The sequence below is a fragment of the Lucilia cuprina genome, chromosome 6 (genome assembly GCF_022045245.1).
Source record: "Lucilia cuprina isolate Lc7/37 chromosome 6, ASM2204524v1, whole genome shotgun sequence".
Taxonomy (NCBI): Eukaryota; Metazoa; Arthropoda; class Insecta; order Diptera; family Calliphoridae; genus Lucilia; species Lucilia cuprina.
This window is the reverse complement of record NC_060954.1, coordinates 38,215,208-38,233,358: the sequence shown is the minus strand read 5'-3', so window position 1 is coordinate 38,233,358 and position 18,151 is coordinate 38,215,208. Positions and strand designations below refer to the sequence as shown.

Here is an 18,151-nt window from a genome sequence, read left to right as displayed (position 1 = left end):
AGTGTTTGGTAGTAAGAAATAAAAATCTAGCGACTTCTCTCATAGTGTGTAGGCAGCTTTAGTTAGTATGTATATCAATATTTTCAAGAGTAATCCAGACACTAGTCTATATATTAGACCATACAGCACACCATATACTAGTAAAAATACCATAAATAAAGTTCGTCACTAGATTAATTTAATATTTATTTTTTATTTCACACTGTACAAACAGTGCTGAAAGACATGTATAACAAATTTACTGTGATATATATAAAAGCTTCGTGCTATGACTTGTGTAAATGACAGCTTGTACAAACTTGGCATCACTTTTTTATGTTGTGTCAAAGGTTACTGTTATTTTATTTCTGTTGCATCAGAAAACAACAACAACTGATATTAAAAATAAACAGGACAAATAAACGGAAATTAACAGGACAAAGGCTTTTTGATAAACATAGATACATACACATAGGAAAAATTAAAAACAAAATAAAAGCAAATTTGTATAAATACCGGTATTTTTTAAAGAATATAATAAGAACTATAATTTTGACAAAATTTTTGCACTAAAAATCTAAGCAATATATTTAAAGGAAAACACAGCATGTTTAAAATTAGAACTTTACGGGAAATACCACAATCTCCAGCTGATGTGGGATGTTTAATATTTTTGCTGTCGTTTGTGCCTGTAAGTTTTATTTTCGAATTGTGTATTGTAATGCCATCATTCCATGAAGCGGGCAGCATAATGTTTGTCTTAACATGGTTAGGAGGTGTTTATATTGTCTACAATATAATGGGAAACTTTATTGCCTGTATATTAGAGGATCCCAGTATAAGAGGTAAGTTATATGGCAATTGAGTAATGATTTTATATTGAGTTAAGGATCTTTTGTATTAAAGGTTTAATGCTGAAACCTCCTTTGGAACCGCAACTACGTAAACATTGGCGTTTGTGTAGTGTGTGTGAACTTTTGGCTCCGCCACGCTCTTGGCATTGCGATACCTGTAAAACATGCATTCTCAAGAGGGATCATCATTGCATTTTCACCGCCAATTGTGTGGGTCATCGTAATCAACGTTACTTTTTAATGTTTCTCCTACATTCTCTTATCGGTTGTGCCTATTCGTGTATCTATAACAATTTGTTCATTTGGTGGCTGCATAATGATTTCTTTTGGAATTTACGTACGGCTTTTAAGCTTGTTTTTCCATTCTTAGGTTTCTTTATGGAGTTTTCCTGGCTTAATGTTTATCTCTTTTTGTATGAAATCAATTTAGTTTTATTTATCTATATCATTGTACTTTTATGTTTTCATCTGCCCAATATCCTGAAAGGTGCCACTACTTATGAACGTAATTTATCTCATTATGATTTGGGTTGGAAGAAGAATATTGAAATGTTTTTGGGCAAACGTTGGTATTTAGTGTGGTTGTCGCCTTTTTTGAATAGTCCTCTTCCGCATGATGGTATACATTGGGAGAATGTTTTAAAACAGACAACAAAAAATCGTTAAATCGAATTTTATTTTGAAATTAGCAATAGTTTATCACAGACATTTCATTTAAAAATTAAGTAGCATGTAAAGGAAATAAATTAAACATTTTTTAAAGTACTTTTAATCGGAAATAGATTTGATTTATTTTAAATAATTCCAGGAAAATATTATTAATACCACGGTATAGTTTGATTAAAATTAAAGAAATTTCCTATAAATTCACATCTCATTTTTTCTAAAATAAACAACACCAGTGCTCCATAGTTCAACTGTACGTGCAATATTTATTTCATTATTAAGCGTAATTAACAAAAAGCAAAATACATCTTCATCTGTATAAACTACTCTATATTAATTAATTAATTAATTAATTAAAAAATCATACATACATAATTAAATTATTGCTTTAAAAAACTATCACCTACCAAAGATTTCATCTTTGATAGATGCACTTCATTCAATGTAAAACCTTTATTGATACGCTGAGCTAACACCAAACCATCCATATTGTTTTCAACGGCATATTGCAGACAGAGCAGCGCTTGAGAAGGAGCCTTATTTTCTATGGAAGCTTCAATAAATTCCATAAGACAAGCCTCTGAAGGAGTGCCGGGAATACGATGTTGATTTTTATCTATGTTGGCGAAAACTTCGACAGCCTTTTCCCAATTGCCACCACGCACTAACAAGGACAAAATATCACCAATCATATGACCGGTAAAGGATAATTTCTTTTGTCTACTCTCAGACTCTTCAATTTTGTTGTAAATATCTAAAGCCACTTTAGCGAATTGAGCTGGCAATTGTTCTTCGTGTTTTTTACTAACATCCGGTTTGTTGTTTATCATTATTTTCAAGGAACGTGTTAGCAAACTCTCACGATTAATATGATCGAATATTACCATATCAGACCATAAGCGAGGCATTAATTCAAAAGAATTATTAAGTTCTACCATTTTTAAAATTTCCTCCATTATACCGGGCTCAGGTATATAAATATTTGGCACCAGCAAATCATACGTTTCCATGAACTCCTCTATTGTGCTAGTTTGACAGAGTAAAGCAAAGTAATGTCTATAGTAAATCGATTCTTTATAAGTATCACCAATCAATTCATAATTATTGCCGGTGTGTAACAAATCGTTGACTTTTTTGGCCAGAGCACGATCATGTAAATGATTGCGACACACATCCATGGCAGTCGTAAAGAAGAATGTATCTTTGGGATGTTGTATTTTAAATTCTTTGCCCTCAATTTCATTTAAAATGTCAACAATAACATGTGAAACGGGACCTCTTTCACGGCAAAAGATAATGAGTACATAATAGTATGTTCCCAAACTGGGATCAATGCCCAATTTCTTGAATTCCGATAAAACTTGGAGAGCAGAGGTACGTGCCAATTTGTAATTGCCAAAAGTGCTAATACACTCCAGTAAAGAGTTCATGGTGCCCAAGTTTGGTTTCAATTGCTGTTGTTTCATTTGTTGCAATAGATCTTTACACAATTCCCAACGTTGATCGACGTTTTCTTTGAGGAAGTTAGCGTTACTAATGATGGAATTATATGTATAGGTGTCCAATTGGAATTGCTTCTCCAAAGCTTCCTGGAAGAGGGCATATGCGCGATCAGCCTAAAGCGGAGAAAAAAAGATTATTAGCGGTTGTATAGATGAATATACAGACAGACAGACAGACAGACAGACAGACAGATAGATAGATAGATAGATAGATAGATAGATAGATAGATAAATAGATAGATGGATAGCTTTCATTTAAATCTTAACTTATCTTAAAGACAATATATTGTTTTGTTGGACTTTAATTTTTAAAATTATCTTCATTTTGTTTCTGTAATTATTCTCTTAATACGAGACACCTACTCACCTGGTAATATTTAGCCATACCCCTGATAATGGCCGCATAAGTATTGGCTGTTTTTGGTTCAATTTCATTAAAAATCTGTTCAGCTAAATCACCATCTTTCCAGGTCTTACGATGGCGCTGTTGAGCTTCATTATTCTGCTTAAACCAACGTTCTTCGTAATACTCCTCAGGCAAAGGCTCTTCATTATTGTAGAAAGAAATCAACTCTAAAAGGCTTTGACGTTGTTCGTTACTAATTTCTACACCCTTCTGTTTCATGAGGTTATAAACAAAAACAGCATCCTGAATTTCGGACTGCTTTATCAGCTGATCTAGAGTTTGTCCAGAAACTTCAGATTCTTCAGTGAAAACCATTTTGGGGGCAAAAGCTTCAATGGGTGGTTGAGCTTCTTGATGCTGCAAGAAATAAATTGTTTCAATAAAATCTAACAAATAGAGTTCAAATACTTACTTGAAACAGTTGTCTATGTTCCTCTTTAATCCATTTGGCGGCCTTACGACCAGATTCTTGAGCCATGGCAAAGGTGCGCTTGGCCACATTTGAAGTGGGTATCAAAAAGGGATCATCGTGATATTTGTAATGAGGAGCTGTAGGATCTCTACCCACAGTAGCAGATAATGCTTGTAAAATATCTGTGGGTGATCTGTGTATGCGATTGGGTATGACAATTTTTTCTTCAGTGTTAGCGGCTGCCACTTTTGAAGTCGTCTTTATTAAACGTACATTTACATTTTTGGGTAAATGTTGTAAACGTCGTGCTAAATGCATTGTGAATATGGAAATTTAGCTAGATTTTTAAATTAATTGTAAAATTTTTATTTAAAAATTGATTACAAAATAAATTTTTCTATTACACACGACCGAACACTGACAGAAATGCAACAAAAAAGAGAAACATACGGTAAATGTCATACTTTTAAGGTTAGAATTGAAACAGCTGTTAATGTTTACATTTTAATAAAGGTGTTGTCGGACTGTGTAACGAATAAGTAGATTATGTCTTGTTTAGCAAAGACCACAACCTTGAGGGGAGCCATGGTGAATAATGACATTTTTAAGTTTTTCGAATTATGAATTAGTGTTGCCAGAAAAATAATTAAAATCATGAAATTGTGTAACTAGCTAACTAATTACCTAACTAACTAACTAACTAACTAACTAACTAACTAACTAACTAATTAATTAACTAACTAACTAACTAACTAACTAACTAACTAACTAACTAACTAACTAACTAACTAACTAACTAACTATCTTACTAACTGAATAATTTACAAACTAATTAAATAACGAACTAACTAACTTACTTACTAACTAACTAACTAAATAATTTACAAACTAACAAACTAATTAAGTAACGAACTAACTAACTAAGTAACTAATTAACTAACTAACTAACTAACTAACTAACTAACTAACTAACTAACTAACTAACTAACTAACTAACTAACTAACTAACTAACTAACTAACTAACTAACTAATTGTCAGTTATTAATGTACATTATTGAAAGTTATATATGTACAAAATATGTTTCCCCACATCTGGTAACTCTGCTTAAGACTGTAATTTATTTACTTTAAAGATCGCGTTAGCTAGATCAGTTTGATTTTGTTTTTGATATTGTAAGCACGTCTTGGAATTGTGTAAGGCGGTATAATGAAACCGGTTTTATATTACGATCAACGCAGTCCTCCGGTACGCAGCGTTTTAATGCTATTAAAAATTCTTAATATTGAAGTGGATTTAAAGTTTATCGATCTATTTAAGGGTGAACAATTAAAGCCGACTTTTAAAGAGGTAAACATTTGTAACTGATGATGAGTTATAAGATTGATTTTAATTTGTTTCCTTACAGCTAAATCCTGCCCATACCGTGCCCACTCTTGTCGATGATAATTTAATTTTGACTGACTCGCATGTAATTCTAATGCATTTATGCGAAAAATATCAAAAGGGCGATTTGAATTTATGGTCTCAACAATACAAAGAAAGGATGCAAGTTACTAATATGCTTTTATTTGAGGCATCTTTGATATTTCGTCGTGATAGTGAAATGATGGTGAGTAGAGAAAAAATTTCAGATTATGGCTTAAAAAGGATTTTTTTTAATTTTCGATTTTCAATCATTTAATAATACGAACATGATCAAATTATTGAAATTTATGACTGATTATAAAAAGGTTTGTTTAATGATTTAATTTAGTGATCGAGAATCTTTCGGAAAATAAAGAATTTTTAAACAAATGTTTGTAAATAAGTTAAGGAGATTTCTCAAGAATATTAAATTGTAAATCTTTACTTTGTAAAATGTCGATAACAAACTACATTACTCTCAATGAAAAATTTTAATAAGATTAATAAAAGTTTTTTCTTTCCCCTTTTTAGTCTGAAATTGTTCGTAAAACATATGCTAATATCGACATATCCTATCATCAACGTAAAATGCATGAAATCTATGATATGTGTGAAGTACATCTGAAAAAACATAAATATTTGGCTACCGATTATGTAAGTATTCAATAAAAAATCAAAATAAAATGAATCTTTAATTAAATTTATTTATTCTTCTCTTTTATGCAAACAAAAACCACAAATATAACAACAAAACAAAATTATTTTATCATGTTTCATTTATTAGTTGACTATAGCTGATATTTCTGCTGTCACCACATTGAGTACAGTTGATCTCATGTTTCCCATTACTGGTGCACAATGGCCTTCGTTGACAATGTGGTTGAGTGTAATGAAATCGCTGCCTGAATATGAAATCAATCAAAAAGGTTTGCAAGAATTAAAGGTGATAATAGAAGAGTATGGAAAATTTAAATTCCCAGCTAGAGAGAAGGAGGATGGAGGAGAATAAATAAAAATAAATAAATATTGAATATTTAATGTTTGTGAATTTGAGTAGTGATTTTATTTAAATCATGGGACAGTTTTACTATGTGTGGAGTTGTATGTAAAGATGCTCAATTTGAAAGTGACTCTACTTAGGGCCAATCTTTAGGTGAAGTATTAGGGATTAAATTTAAATTAATCCTCGAAAGTTGTTTAGTACTCAATTAGTTTGCTAGTTTATGCGCCCAATGGAAGTGTTTTAAACTTGAGCAAGAAGCTGCAAAAATGTAAACAGCTGATGCATTAAAATTTAATACATATTTTACTGAAATAAACATTAAAATTATTGATTTATCGGTTAGTATTAATTATAGGGACTTCACAATATATTTTTTTGTTTTAAATTTAAGTTTTCATTAATGTTCATATTACATTTATAATCACCTTCTTTATAAAACATGTATTATTTGGATAACAAACACACAGTGGTATAGGAAAAAAAGAGGGAATGTTAAATTTAAATTTTTAAAACGCTATGTTAAATTTTTAAAACGATCCTATTTCTTCATTTGAGTTCCGATTTAAAAAAAATTCGCTTAACAACAAGTTTATATATCAAGCAGTGAAAGAATTGTGTAAAAATCATGACTGAGTCCAAAGTTATAGGCATTTTAATTTAAAAAATTAAAAAAGGCGATTTTTTGCCATTGTATCTCTTTCTTTTTAAATTATCTAAAAAGATTCTAAGAAGATGTATAAAGAATTTATACTTTTTGGAAAGCTGACTTTACATAAAATACGATAAATGAAACAAAACCTAAAAATATTTGATACCGAGAGGACCAGGTCCATCAAAAAAAAAACGCTATTTTTTATGGAAAATTCAATTTTGACCAAAAATTCTCAAATCACATAGCCGATATCAAATTATAGTGACCAGTTTTATTTGACCCAATATGTTCTTAATCATTTTGTAACGGGTTTCGATAACCCCGCCCCTGGTATGGATATAATAGGCAAAAAACCAAAAAATCCCATTTTTGGGATTTTTTAAAACTTTTTTGGGAATTCCGGGATTTCTAATAAGAAAATTCGAAATTTTTATCTAATTTTGGATTTTTAGTAAAAAATCTACCTATTTGTAAAATTTCATTAAAAAATATTCATACATAAAATTTTTATTGCAATTTGAAAAATTTGTATCTTTGCAAAAACTTAATAAAAAACATTTTTTAATTTTTTAAAAGTATTCTGCGAATTTTTTAATTTTCAAAAATTATATACAGTTTTGAAAGAAAAAAATTACCTTTCCATTGATATATAACATGCCTACCTAATGTTTTTTAAGTGACAAATTAATTAGGGAAAACTCAACATCTTTTAGAAAATTTACCTAGTACTATTATTTTCATCAATATATGTATGTAACAAATTTAAGAGTTAACCTTATGGATGAAAATAATAGTGCTAGGTAAATTTTCTAAAAGATATTGAGATTACAAAGAGACTACAAGAAGCTAGTCCAAGTAGTTAATTAGAAGACAATTGGTTTCACATTCGTCAACAAAGAGTACATTCGTGACGAAAGACGAGTGTTAATTGGTTGGTTAAATGTTTGTGAAAATATCTCCTTGTCGGAATAGTTTAAAATATCTGGAAAACTGTCTTAACTTTGCCAAAAAGTGGCAATTTATCCATTGCTCTTTGGATAACTACTAGTAATTAACTTCGGATTACTTTTGCCGAGAAGGGACTTTGATCTGTGTGTTATTCAGACGATTTAAATAACTTTTCATATATCATTGTAGAGGCCCTGAATATAGTCTTAAGTTGTGCTTTACCGAGAGGGCCAAATGTTAATCGAGTGAAGACAGAAATCGGTCTTTCCTTAAAAAAAAAAAACAAAAAATCTTGAGTACAATGAAACTGAGCCAGAATATAACGGCATTAGTCAAAATAACGGCACTAATCCAAACAGTGGGTGACTGTAACATGATCCTATGGGATATAGATAAGAGCAAAAGAAGCCTCAGAATGAGCAAGTCTGAAGATTGTATGATGGTACATATTCAGACTTAACTGACAGAATTACTAAACAGAATCCAACGAGAGAAATCTGACTAATATAGGAAGTGCGGAGTGGACAGTGAAACGCTTTGTTGTGTTCAGGATTTCGTCGAAATTAGATGAAAATATTTAAGGAATATTGTTATTTCAGATATAACACCAATATCACTTTAAGGCAACTTCGCAAAGACAAACTTAGTTTCTGAAAATTATAAAGAATTGTATAAGGTTTAACCTATCGAAATTTTCTATATAAATTAGCGTACAACAGGGTCAATATTTCTTTGGATCGCGCACTCAACCTACATAAAATAAGTATTGCGGTTTGTTAATACATCGAGAATGTTAGTTAATTTTCGTGAAGAGTCCTGGGGAATTATCACATTTACTTTTTCCAAACATTTTGATGTCTACAACGACTGGACCTTGTTTATTTATTAAATGGTTAGTATACATGGACAATATATCTTAAATTTCAGTTTTTTAATCGTATAAGTTCCAATATGATTTTTTACCCAATATTTTACAGTGTAAAATATTTTCGATCAGTGTTACTACTGTTCAATTCCAATTTCAATTTCTAACGGAATTGAAATAACAAATCATTATTTTTTACAATTAAATGTTTTCAAAATTATTTAAAATTTCAGTGAAAAAATTCTAGTTCCCAGAATTATGGATCAACAATATATTTGTGCAGGAGTTCCGATATTGTATTATGATGCCTTAAGTTCTCAAGCTCGCAGTTGTCATATGCTTATAAAATTGCTAAACATCAATGCAGAACTTCGACCCACAGATTCTATAACAGATGTAAACTTCTACGAAACCTATACATGGGTATGATATGGTTTTATTCATAAAAGATTTCTAGATCTATTTTAAATTTGGAAAATCTTTTAAAAATTTGCAGTTAAACTCCTTTTGCATGTTACCAACACTCGTGGATGAGAACATTACCCTATGCAATAATCACTCAATTTTGATTTATTTGTGTGAGAAATATGCTCCTTTAGATTTAACAAATTTATGTCCCAAAGATTATACATCAAGGTTACGCATAATGAGTCTGTTATTTTATGAGGGTTGTATTCTTTATAAATGTTTGGGCTATTTATTGGTAAAAAGTTAACACTTTTTCTTTTCGAAATTTTTGAGAATACACATATTTCTGTAGACTGATATCTTTTTAGCCAAATATCCCAACTTTGACAAGGATTATCATAGAGCAAAGGTATCAAATATCTATAAGACCCTGAATACATTCTTAAAGGGTCACTTCTTTATGGTGGGAAATCGAGTGAGTTTTTAATAATCCATTTATAATACATTTCATTTGAATGAATTAAAAACTACTATTTATAATTAGCTGACTATTGCCGATATTTCCATAGTCTCCACTGTTGCAGCTTTAAATCTCGTATTTCCCATAGATTACGAAAAGTTTCTGAATTTAAATGATTGGTTACAACGTTTAAGGAAGACGGATTTTTATCAATACAATGAAGAAGGCATTCAAAAACTAAGATTTCTATTGGAAAAGATTGGAAAATTTCCATTTCCTTCGCCATTTAGAAATAAAGAAACAAGTTCAGAAAGTGATTCTGATACTACGGATTCGGAAGAGAATAAGAAATCAGATGTAGAGTGTAAAAATGATACTGACATGATAATAAAGAATAAAGAGGTAGATGTAAATACTAGGGGAGTACATGATTCCAGAAATGTTAAACGGAGTTATAAGGCAGATAAAAGTACAAGCACTGACAGCTTAACAGAGTTGTTTGGAAAAAATGAGAGTGCCGATTTTGATTCAGAAAAATTAAATTTAAAAACTTGTAAGTATTTATTTTTTGGAAAAATATTTATAGTACTTTATGTTAGGTTAGATTCATAGTACGATCAATCCAAAGAATTATACTAAGGCACCTATCGGACCTTTTGTGCTCCCCCATAAAGAACAGTCTAGGTTATAGACTAGACTATAGATTAGACCAAAAAACTGGACTACATACTACACTACAGAATAGCCTATACTCTAGACTATACTATTGACTTTAAAGAAGACTATAGACGAGAATATAGACTAGACAATAAACTAGACTATAGACTAGAATATAGACTAGACAATAAACTAGACTATAGACTAGACTATAGACTAGACTATAGACTAGACTATAGACTAGACTATAGACTAGACTATAGACTTGACTATAGACTAGACTATAGACTAGACTATAGACTAGACTATAGACTAGACTATAGACTAGACTATAAACTAGACTATAAACTAGACTATAGACTAGACTATAGACTTGACTATAGACTAGACTATAGACTAGACTATAGACTAGACTATAGACTAGACTATAGACTAGACTATAGACTAGACTATAGACTAGACTAGACTATAGACTAGACTATAGACTAGACTATAGATTAGACTATAGACTAGACTATAGACTAAACTATAGACTAGACTATAGACTAGACTATAGACTAGACTATAGACTAGACTATAGACTAGACTATAGACTAGACTATAGACTAGACTATAGACTAGACTATAGACTAGACTATAGACTAGACTATAGACTAGACTATAGACTAGACTATAGACTAGACTATAGACTAGACTATAGACTAGACTATAGACTAGACTATAGACTAGACTATAGACTAGACTATAGACTAGACTATAGACTAGACTATAGACTAGACTATAGACTAGACTATAGACTAGACTATAGACTAGACTATAGACTAGACTATAGACTAGACTATAGACTAGACTATAGACTAGACTATAGACTAGACTATAGACTAGACTATAGACTAGACTATAGACTAGACTATAGACTAGACTATAGACTAGACTATAGACTAGACTATAGACTAGACTATAGACTAGACTATAGACTAGACTATAGACTAGACTATAGACTAGACTATAGACTAGACTATAGACTAAACTATAGACTAGACTATAGACTAAACTATAGACTAGACTATAGACTAGACTATAGACTAGACTATAGACTGGACTATAGACTAGACTATAGACTAGACTATAGAATAGACTATAGACTAGACTATAGACTAGACTATAGACTAGACTATAGACTAGACTATAGACTAGACTATAGACTAGACTATAGACTAGACTATAGACTAGACTATAGACTAGACTATAGACTAGACTATAGACTAGACTATAGACTAGACTATAGACTAGACTATAGACTAGACTATAGACTAGACTATAGACTAGACTATAGACTAGACTATAGACTAGACTATAGACTAGACTATAGACTAGACTATAGACTAGACTATAGACTAGACTATAGACTAGACTATAGACTAGACTATAGACTAGACTATAGACTAGACTATAGACTAGACTATAGACTAGACTATAGACTAGACTATAGACTAGACTATAGACTAGACTATAGACTAGACTATAGACTAGACTATAGACTAGACTATAGACTAGACTATAGACTAGACTATAGAACTAGACTATAGACTAGACTATAGACTAGACTATAGACTAGACTATAGACTAGACTATAGACTAGACTATAGACTAGACTATAGACTAGACTATAGACTAGACTATAGACTAGACTATAGACTAGACTATAGACTAGACTATAGACTAGACTATAGACTAGACTATAGACTAGACTATAGACTAGACTATAGACTAGACTATAGACTAGACTATAGACTAGACTATAGACTAGACTATAGACTAGACTATAGACTAGACTATAGACTAGACTATAGACTAGACTATAGACTAGACTATAGACTAGACTATAGACTAGACTATAGACTAGACTATAGACTAGACTATAGACTAGACTATAGACTAGACTATAGACTAGACTATAGACTAGACTATAGACTAGACTATAGACTAGACTATAGACTAGACTATAGACTAGACTATAGACTAGACTATAGACTAGACTAGACTATAGACTAGACTATAGACTAGACTATAGACTAGACTATAGACTAGACTATAGACTAGACTATAGACTAGACTATAGACTAGACTATAGACTAGACTATAGACTAGACTATAGACTAGACTATAGACTAGACTATAGACTAGACTATAGACTAGACTATAGACTAGACTATAGACTAGACTATAGACTAGACTATAGACTAGACTATAGACTAGACTATAGACTAGACTATAGACTAGACTATAGACTAGACTATAGACTAGACTATAGACTAGACTATAGACTAGACTATAGACTAGACTATAGACTAGACTATAGACTAGACTATAGACTAGACTATAGACTAGACTATAGACTAGACTATAGACTAGACTATAGACTAGACTATAGACTAGACTATAGACTAGACTATAGACTAGACTATAGACTAGACTAGACTATAGACTAGACTATAGACTAGACTATAGACTAGACTATAGACTAGACTAGACTATAGACTAGACTATAGACTAGACTATAGACTAGACTATAGACTAGACTATAGACTAGACTATAGACTAGACTATAGACTAGACTATAGACTAGACTATAGACTAGACTATAGACTAGACTATAGACTAGACTATAGAATAGACTATAGAATAGACTATAGACTAGACTATAGACTAGACTATAGACTAGACTATAGAATAGACTATAGACTAGACTATAGACGAGACTATAGACGAGACTATAGACGAGACTATAGACGAGACTATAGACGAGACTATAGACGAGACTATAGACGAGACTATAGACGAGACTATAGACGAGACTATAGACGAGACTATAGACGAGACTATAGACGAGACTATAGACGAGACTATAGACTAGACTATAGACTAGACTATAGACTAGACTATAGACTAGACTATACACTATACTATAGACTAGACTATAGACTAGACTATAAACTAAACTATAAACTAGACTATAAACTAGACTAGAGACTAGACTATAGATTAGACTAGTTTTTGGACTAGGCTAGAGACTAGCCTAGACTTAAGACTAGACTAGAGACTAGACTAGTCTAGTATATAATCTTGTCCACAGTCCGGTCTATACTTAGTATAGTGTGTAGACTATATGCTGAATTTTCATTGCCTAATATTAATCCTTCTTGGCGCTATATTTATTACAATCCAATTTACGCATTTCGTTATTAAACGGAAATCTGACTGGAAGTTAGTATGGCGATGAAGTAGACGGAATAATGGGTATAGCAAACGAAATAAATTTCAATTAACAGCAATATTAATTTTGGATCTAGAATCTAAAGAAAGATTTTAAATAAGTTTCTCCAAACCAAATAAGCAAACAATTATCTTTATCTTTCGCACACTAATACAACTACAGTTTTAGCTTTAGGCATACCTGTTCTATATATCGGTCCGGCAATGAATAATGGAAATAACTTCCATGCAAATAAATATACAGTTTGCGTAAAAGATAATTCAAAATACAAAAAAATCGAATCCAATCTGTCAAAATTTAACGGCAAGTCAAATAGAAATCAATTATTGGACACAGATAATTCTACGGACGATTTAACAACGGAAGAAAAGGATTTGTCAAAAGCTACTGGTGCCCCAAACCGGAGATATAAACATAAAAGGAAACTGCAAAATAAGGTGGAAAATAATGATCGTACTAAGTTTGCAGAACAAGATGTTGAAGATTTTCTTACAACAGCTCAAAGTCTTGAATTAATGTTAGGTACTTAAGTGGTGATCATTTTAACAGGTTATATTTTAAAATACTTATTTTTTGTAAAAAAAACAAACTATATATTAGACAAAATTGATAAAACAACAATGAATAAAAGTAGCCAGACGCACGTATGGGGCAAAAAAGATTCGGATGAATCAGTTAGAGAAAAGGGAGGGAATTTGAAACTCAATTGTGGTAACTCAATACAAACACAAATTGTTAATAGAATATTTATTTAAATTTGTCTTTTTTTAAGATACAAATCGTCAATCAAATTTTCAGAAGTTCGATAATAAGAATAACGGAAATTCCTTGCCGGGCACAAATGTTTCTGATGATTCTTCTCTTAAGTCCCTAATAGAAGCAAAGCTGAGAATTACTAAAGGCGGCTGTAGTCATTGTAACAATTGTTTATTTAAACACAAACGTCTGAAAGCTGGCAGTAATCTTAAACAGCAAAATATCCCATCTCATGTCTATGATTTTCCCAAGATAACTGATCAATATAAACTGGGTAGTAAGGGATCTAGTGATAAAATTATTCAAGTAATTTATCACATCAATATGAAAAGGAATTCCAAATTTAAAAATAAATATCACTGGGATATTTCCCTTAAAAAGAATAATATAAATCTGAACAAATCGAAAATACCAAGATTAATTTCAAATTCGAAACGTTGTAAAAATACATCGAAAGTATAATGAGAAATTGAATGTGATTTAGCGAACTAGTTAAAGTACTTGTACTAAAAATATGTTAATCAATGAATAATAAATTAAATTAAATGACATCACTTGTATTGTATTGTTGTACATGTTAATGTTAATCAATTGGTTCGTGGGTCTACACTCTGATAATTCCACAAGTTGGTTTCAGGAATTTTCTCTTGACTAGTAGGAAGTGTAGAAGTGTATAACAGTTTTCTCTTTTTAACTGTTCTTTTAAATGCAACAATCTAACTTGGATGTCATCCTAGCTCTGAGTGTCTTATTATTACTGCTAGCGACCACGATTCTACATTAGATGGAATAGATTTATTTTCCCCCTTTTAAGGAAATAACATCAGGATACTACTTTCAATTAATCCGAACGGAGTTAGTTTTCATAGTAGTCTTTAGACGGATTTAAAATAGTGTTATGTCAGATAACCGACAGATCATTCTTACTTTATTTTATCAAAAGTTCACTATACTAGTGATCCATAAGTAAGAATAGGTTACGTGTATATCTATGTTGGAACAGGTTAGGAGTATAACTTTATTGTGCCTGATAAACATCGTTAAAACACCAGAATTCGAAATATGTTTAAGACCGAATACCTTATTACAAATGGTTATTCACTATATATTGTTTTAGAAGTCTACACAATGTTTCGGAAGTCCGTGATATAAAGGGGTTCATTAAAAAGGAATTGAAGTACAGCACAAACAGAGAAACCTAAAGGTAATTAGTTCGAAAGCAGCCCAAAAATACTACGGATTTTTATAATGAATGTCGAAAGATTAACGTGAACACCTGCCTTGATGGCCTTATCTCACGGTGGTCTCTTTCACCCACTGGGTAGACTAGAGATGGTCTACCATGCACCCCTGAATACCTCATAGAAGAACTCAGGTAGCAATTTTTGTACATGCATGTCCGGTCCATGTACAAGCATTTTGTTGAAGAACTCGAATTAATCCGCGTACCCCGACAAGGGAAAAGCAATCACTGGTCTAAAGTCAATAGAAGGGGGTGACAAGTTCCAACATCAAGTGAAATCAATCTTCCGACAATGCGGAAGTGACCACCATTAATGATGTCATAAAAGAATTGCATACCAGTGCATTCCTTAACCTCTTTAAGACCGCGCAACCACACTACAGAGATGGCTCTGTTGATTTGGCAGCAGCACCTAGAGACATATTTGGTAGTCCGAAATACCCAATAAAATGGATAAGGATCCCTCTTTTATGAACCGAACAATGTAACAAAGGAAATAGGAATTTCCAAAGACAATTTATTTTAATAATTGCCCCAACAAATAGTCGCGCAGCATTATGAGTATATCCTGTTGAGATGGCAACAGCACCAAAGAACTTCCCCAAAGCGTTAAAATGCATACTAAATCAGTACTAATCTCCAATATATAGAGACTTTCCCTATCTTTCACCAATTTTAGCATCAGTTCCACTCCCATGATCATAAAGATCGATCTACGGGATGACAGGCAACGATTGAATATTGACCTGACAATTCCTCACCATATACTGGCGTTCCACTTCACGAACGGTAAGAGATACCGATCGGGTTTAGGAATCCAGCATATGCTGCTTTGTACACAGACCTGTTCGAAGAGAGATTTATCCAATGTTTAGAATGATGATAGATCCTATTAATGTGTTATTAATACTAATATTTATTTATTTTTCTGCGAATGTTAACGGTTTACTTTGTTGATACCAGACTTACGCTTTGAGTAAGGAACGATGTTTTGTCCTTTTGATAGAGATCATACTTCGAATTAACAAAACTTGTTTCATTAATATCTAAAATTTGCTTATATTAAGCAATGATACCGCCTTGATCAGAAATGCACAAAAAATGTCCATGGACAGTTATATTTAGTTCGCGTTAGAATCTAAAATGAATCCAAAGTATATTTACTTGTTTCTGCGTAAATATTTCATGTTACAAATGAAATGACAACATCAACATATATATGTAAATCCATTGTTTTAATGATAACTAAAAAAGTAATATATACTTTATGTATGTGTATGTAACCTTATACTATAGTTTGTAATTTGTATAATTTAAAAAATAATTAGCAAAATATACATAATTACTCTCCTTTCCAAATAAAACTTATCAACAATGATCATCTAACGAGCATTGAGTAATTGTAATGTCATTAAATGTCGGTATTATTTGTCCGTTTGCTCAAGTGTCAGTTATAATTTTTTCATTATAAAAATAAACAATTGAACAAAAATGAACGCATGTTTACATATACATTAAAAAACACGCACACGCATTTATCCTTTTTTTCACAAAAAATGGAAAACACTTAAATAATTGAACCTACAAAAATGTCATTAACAATAGAAGAATGATTTACCAAAAAAAGTTTGTTATACTTCTTGGCAAAAAAGAAAGGGTTGTTTGCTACTTTATTTTGTGTGATTATTCAAAAAAACACAATTTTTTGGAAACTGAATATGGTACAAAATACTCCTTTGTGTCATAAACAAACATATCAATACATGCTCATAATATAATTACCACACCCATAACACTGACATAGACTTTAGGCTCAGTCAACCATTCTTCTAATCAAAATTAAATTAGTTGCAGACGTGTAAAACATGCTTAATGAGAATGAATTTGTTAATGGAAAGAGACAAAAAGATGTAAGTAGTATTTTCCCACCCACAGACATACTATGGTAACATCCTTAAATTTTGTAAAAGGAAAATTTGTAAAATTAAATTTTATAAAATACAGATATAAGAAATCATTCATAATCATATTTTGCCCTGATTATTAAAGTATAAATATTTTACCAAGACGACAATCCGAAAGACTACACATCCGGTCTATAGTCTATAGACTAGACTGCAGACTAGACTATAGACTAGACTATAGACTAGACTGCAGACTAGACTATAGACTAGACAATACATTAGACCATTGACTAGACAATAGACTAGACTATAGACTAGACTGTAGACTAGACTATAGACTAGACTATAGACTAGACTATAGACTAGACTATTGACTAGACTATAGACTAGTCTATAGAAGAGACTATAGACTAGACTATAGAATGGAATATATACTATATTATAGACTAGACTAGACTACAGAATAGACTACAGACTAGACTACAGACTAGACTACAGACTAGACTACAGACTAGACTACAGACTAGACTATAGACTAGACTATAGACTAGACTATAGGCTTGACTATATACTATACTACAGACTAGACTAAGGACTAGGCTACAGACTAAACTATATACTAGACTATAGACTAGACTATAGACCAGACTGTAGATTAGACTATAGACTAGACTATAGACTAGACTATAGACTAGACTATAGACTAGACTATAGACTAGACTATAGACTAGACTATAGACTAGACTATAGACT

At 31.4% G+C, this 18,151-nt stretch overlaps 3 protein-coding genes across 3 annotated transcripts; 2 read left to right on the top strand and 1 right to left on the bottom strand.

Moving 5' to 3' along the window:
- Nucleotides 1-341: 341 nt before the first annotated feature.
- Nucleotides 342-1,598, top strand: LOC111677228 (probable palmitoyltransferase ZDHHC24). The gene is made up of 2 exons (XM_023438319.2): nucleotides 342-824; nucleotides 886-1,598. The coding sequence occupies exons 1-2, from the start codon at nucleotides 587-589 to the stop codon at nucleotides 1,497-1,499; spliced, it is 852 nt and encodes a 283-aa protein (XP_023294087.2). The 5' UTR covers nucleotides 342-586; the 3' UTR covers nucleotides 1,500-1,598.
- A 140-nt stretch (nucleotides 1,599-1,738) lies between these two features.
- On the bottom strand, nucleotides 1,739-4,253 carry LOC111677217 (protein PTCD3 homolog, mitochondrial). Its single transcript, XM_023438306.2, has 3 exons — nucleotides 3,820-4,253; nucleotides 3,369-3,764; nucleotides 1,739-3,115 (listed from the first exon to the last, which is right to left on the bottom strand). Exons 1-3 carry the CDS (start codon nucleotides 4,135-4,137, stop codon nucleotides 1,880-1,882), a joined length of 1,950 nt encoding a protein of 649 aa, XP_023294074.2. The 5' UTR covers nucleotides 4,138-4,253; the 3' UTR covers nucleotides 1,739-1,879.
- A 731-nt stretch (nucleotides 4,254-4,984) lies between these two features.
- On the top strand, nucleotides 4,985-14,798 carry LOC111677219. Its single transcript, XM_046954091.1, has 11 exons — nucleotides 4,985-5,168; nucleotides 5,227-5,430; nucleotides 5,757-5,879; nucleotides 6,010-6,233; nucleotides 8,921-9,116; nucleotides 9,190-9,396; nucleotides 9,454-9,576; nucleotides 9,646-10,114; nucleotides 13,658-14,017; nucleotides 14,096-14,206; nucleotides 14,268-14,798. The coding sequence occupies exons 1-11, from the start codon at nucleotides 5,028-5,030 to the stop codon at nucleotides 14,711-14,713; spliced, it is 2,604 nt and encodes an 867-aa protein (XP_046810047.1). The 5' UTR covers nucleotides 4,985-5,027; the 3' UTR covers nucleotides 14,714-14,798.
- The last annotated feature ends 3,353 nt before the right edge of the window (nucleotides 14,799-18,151 follow it).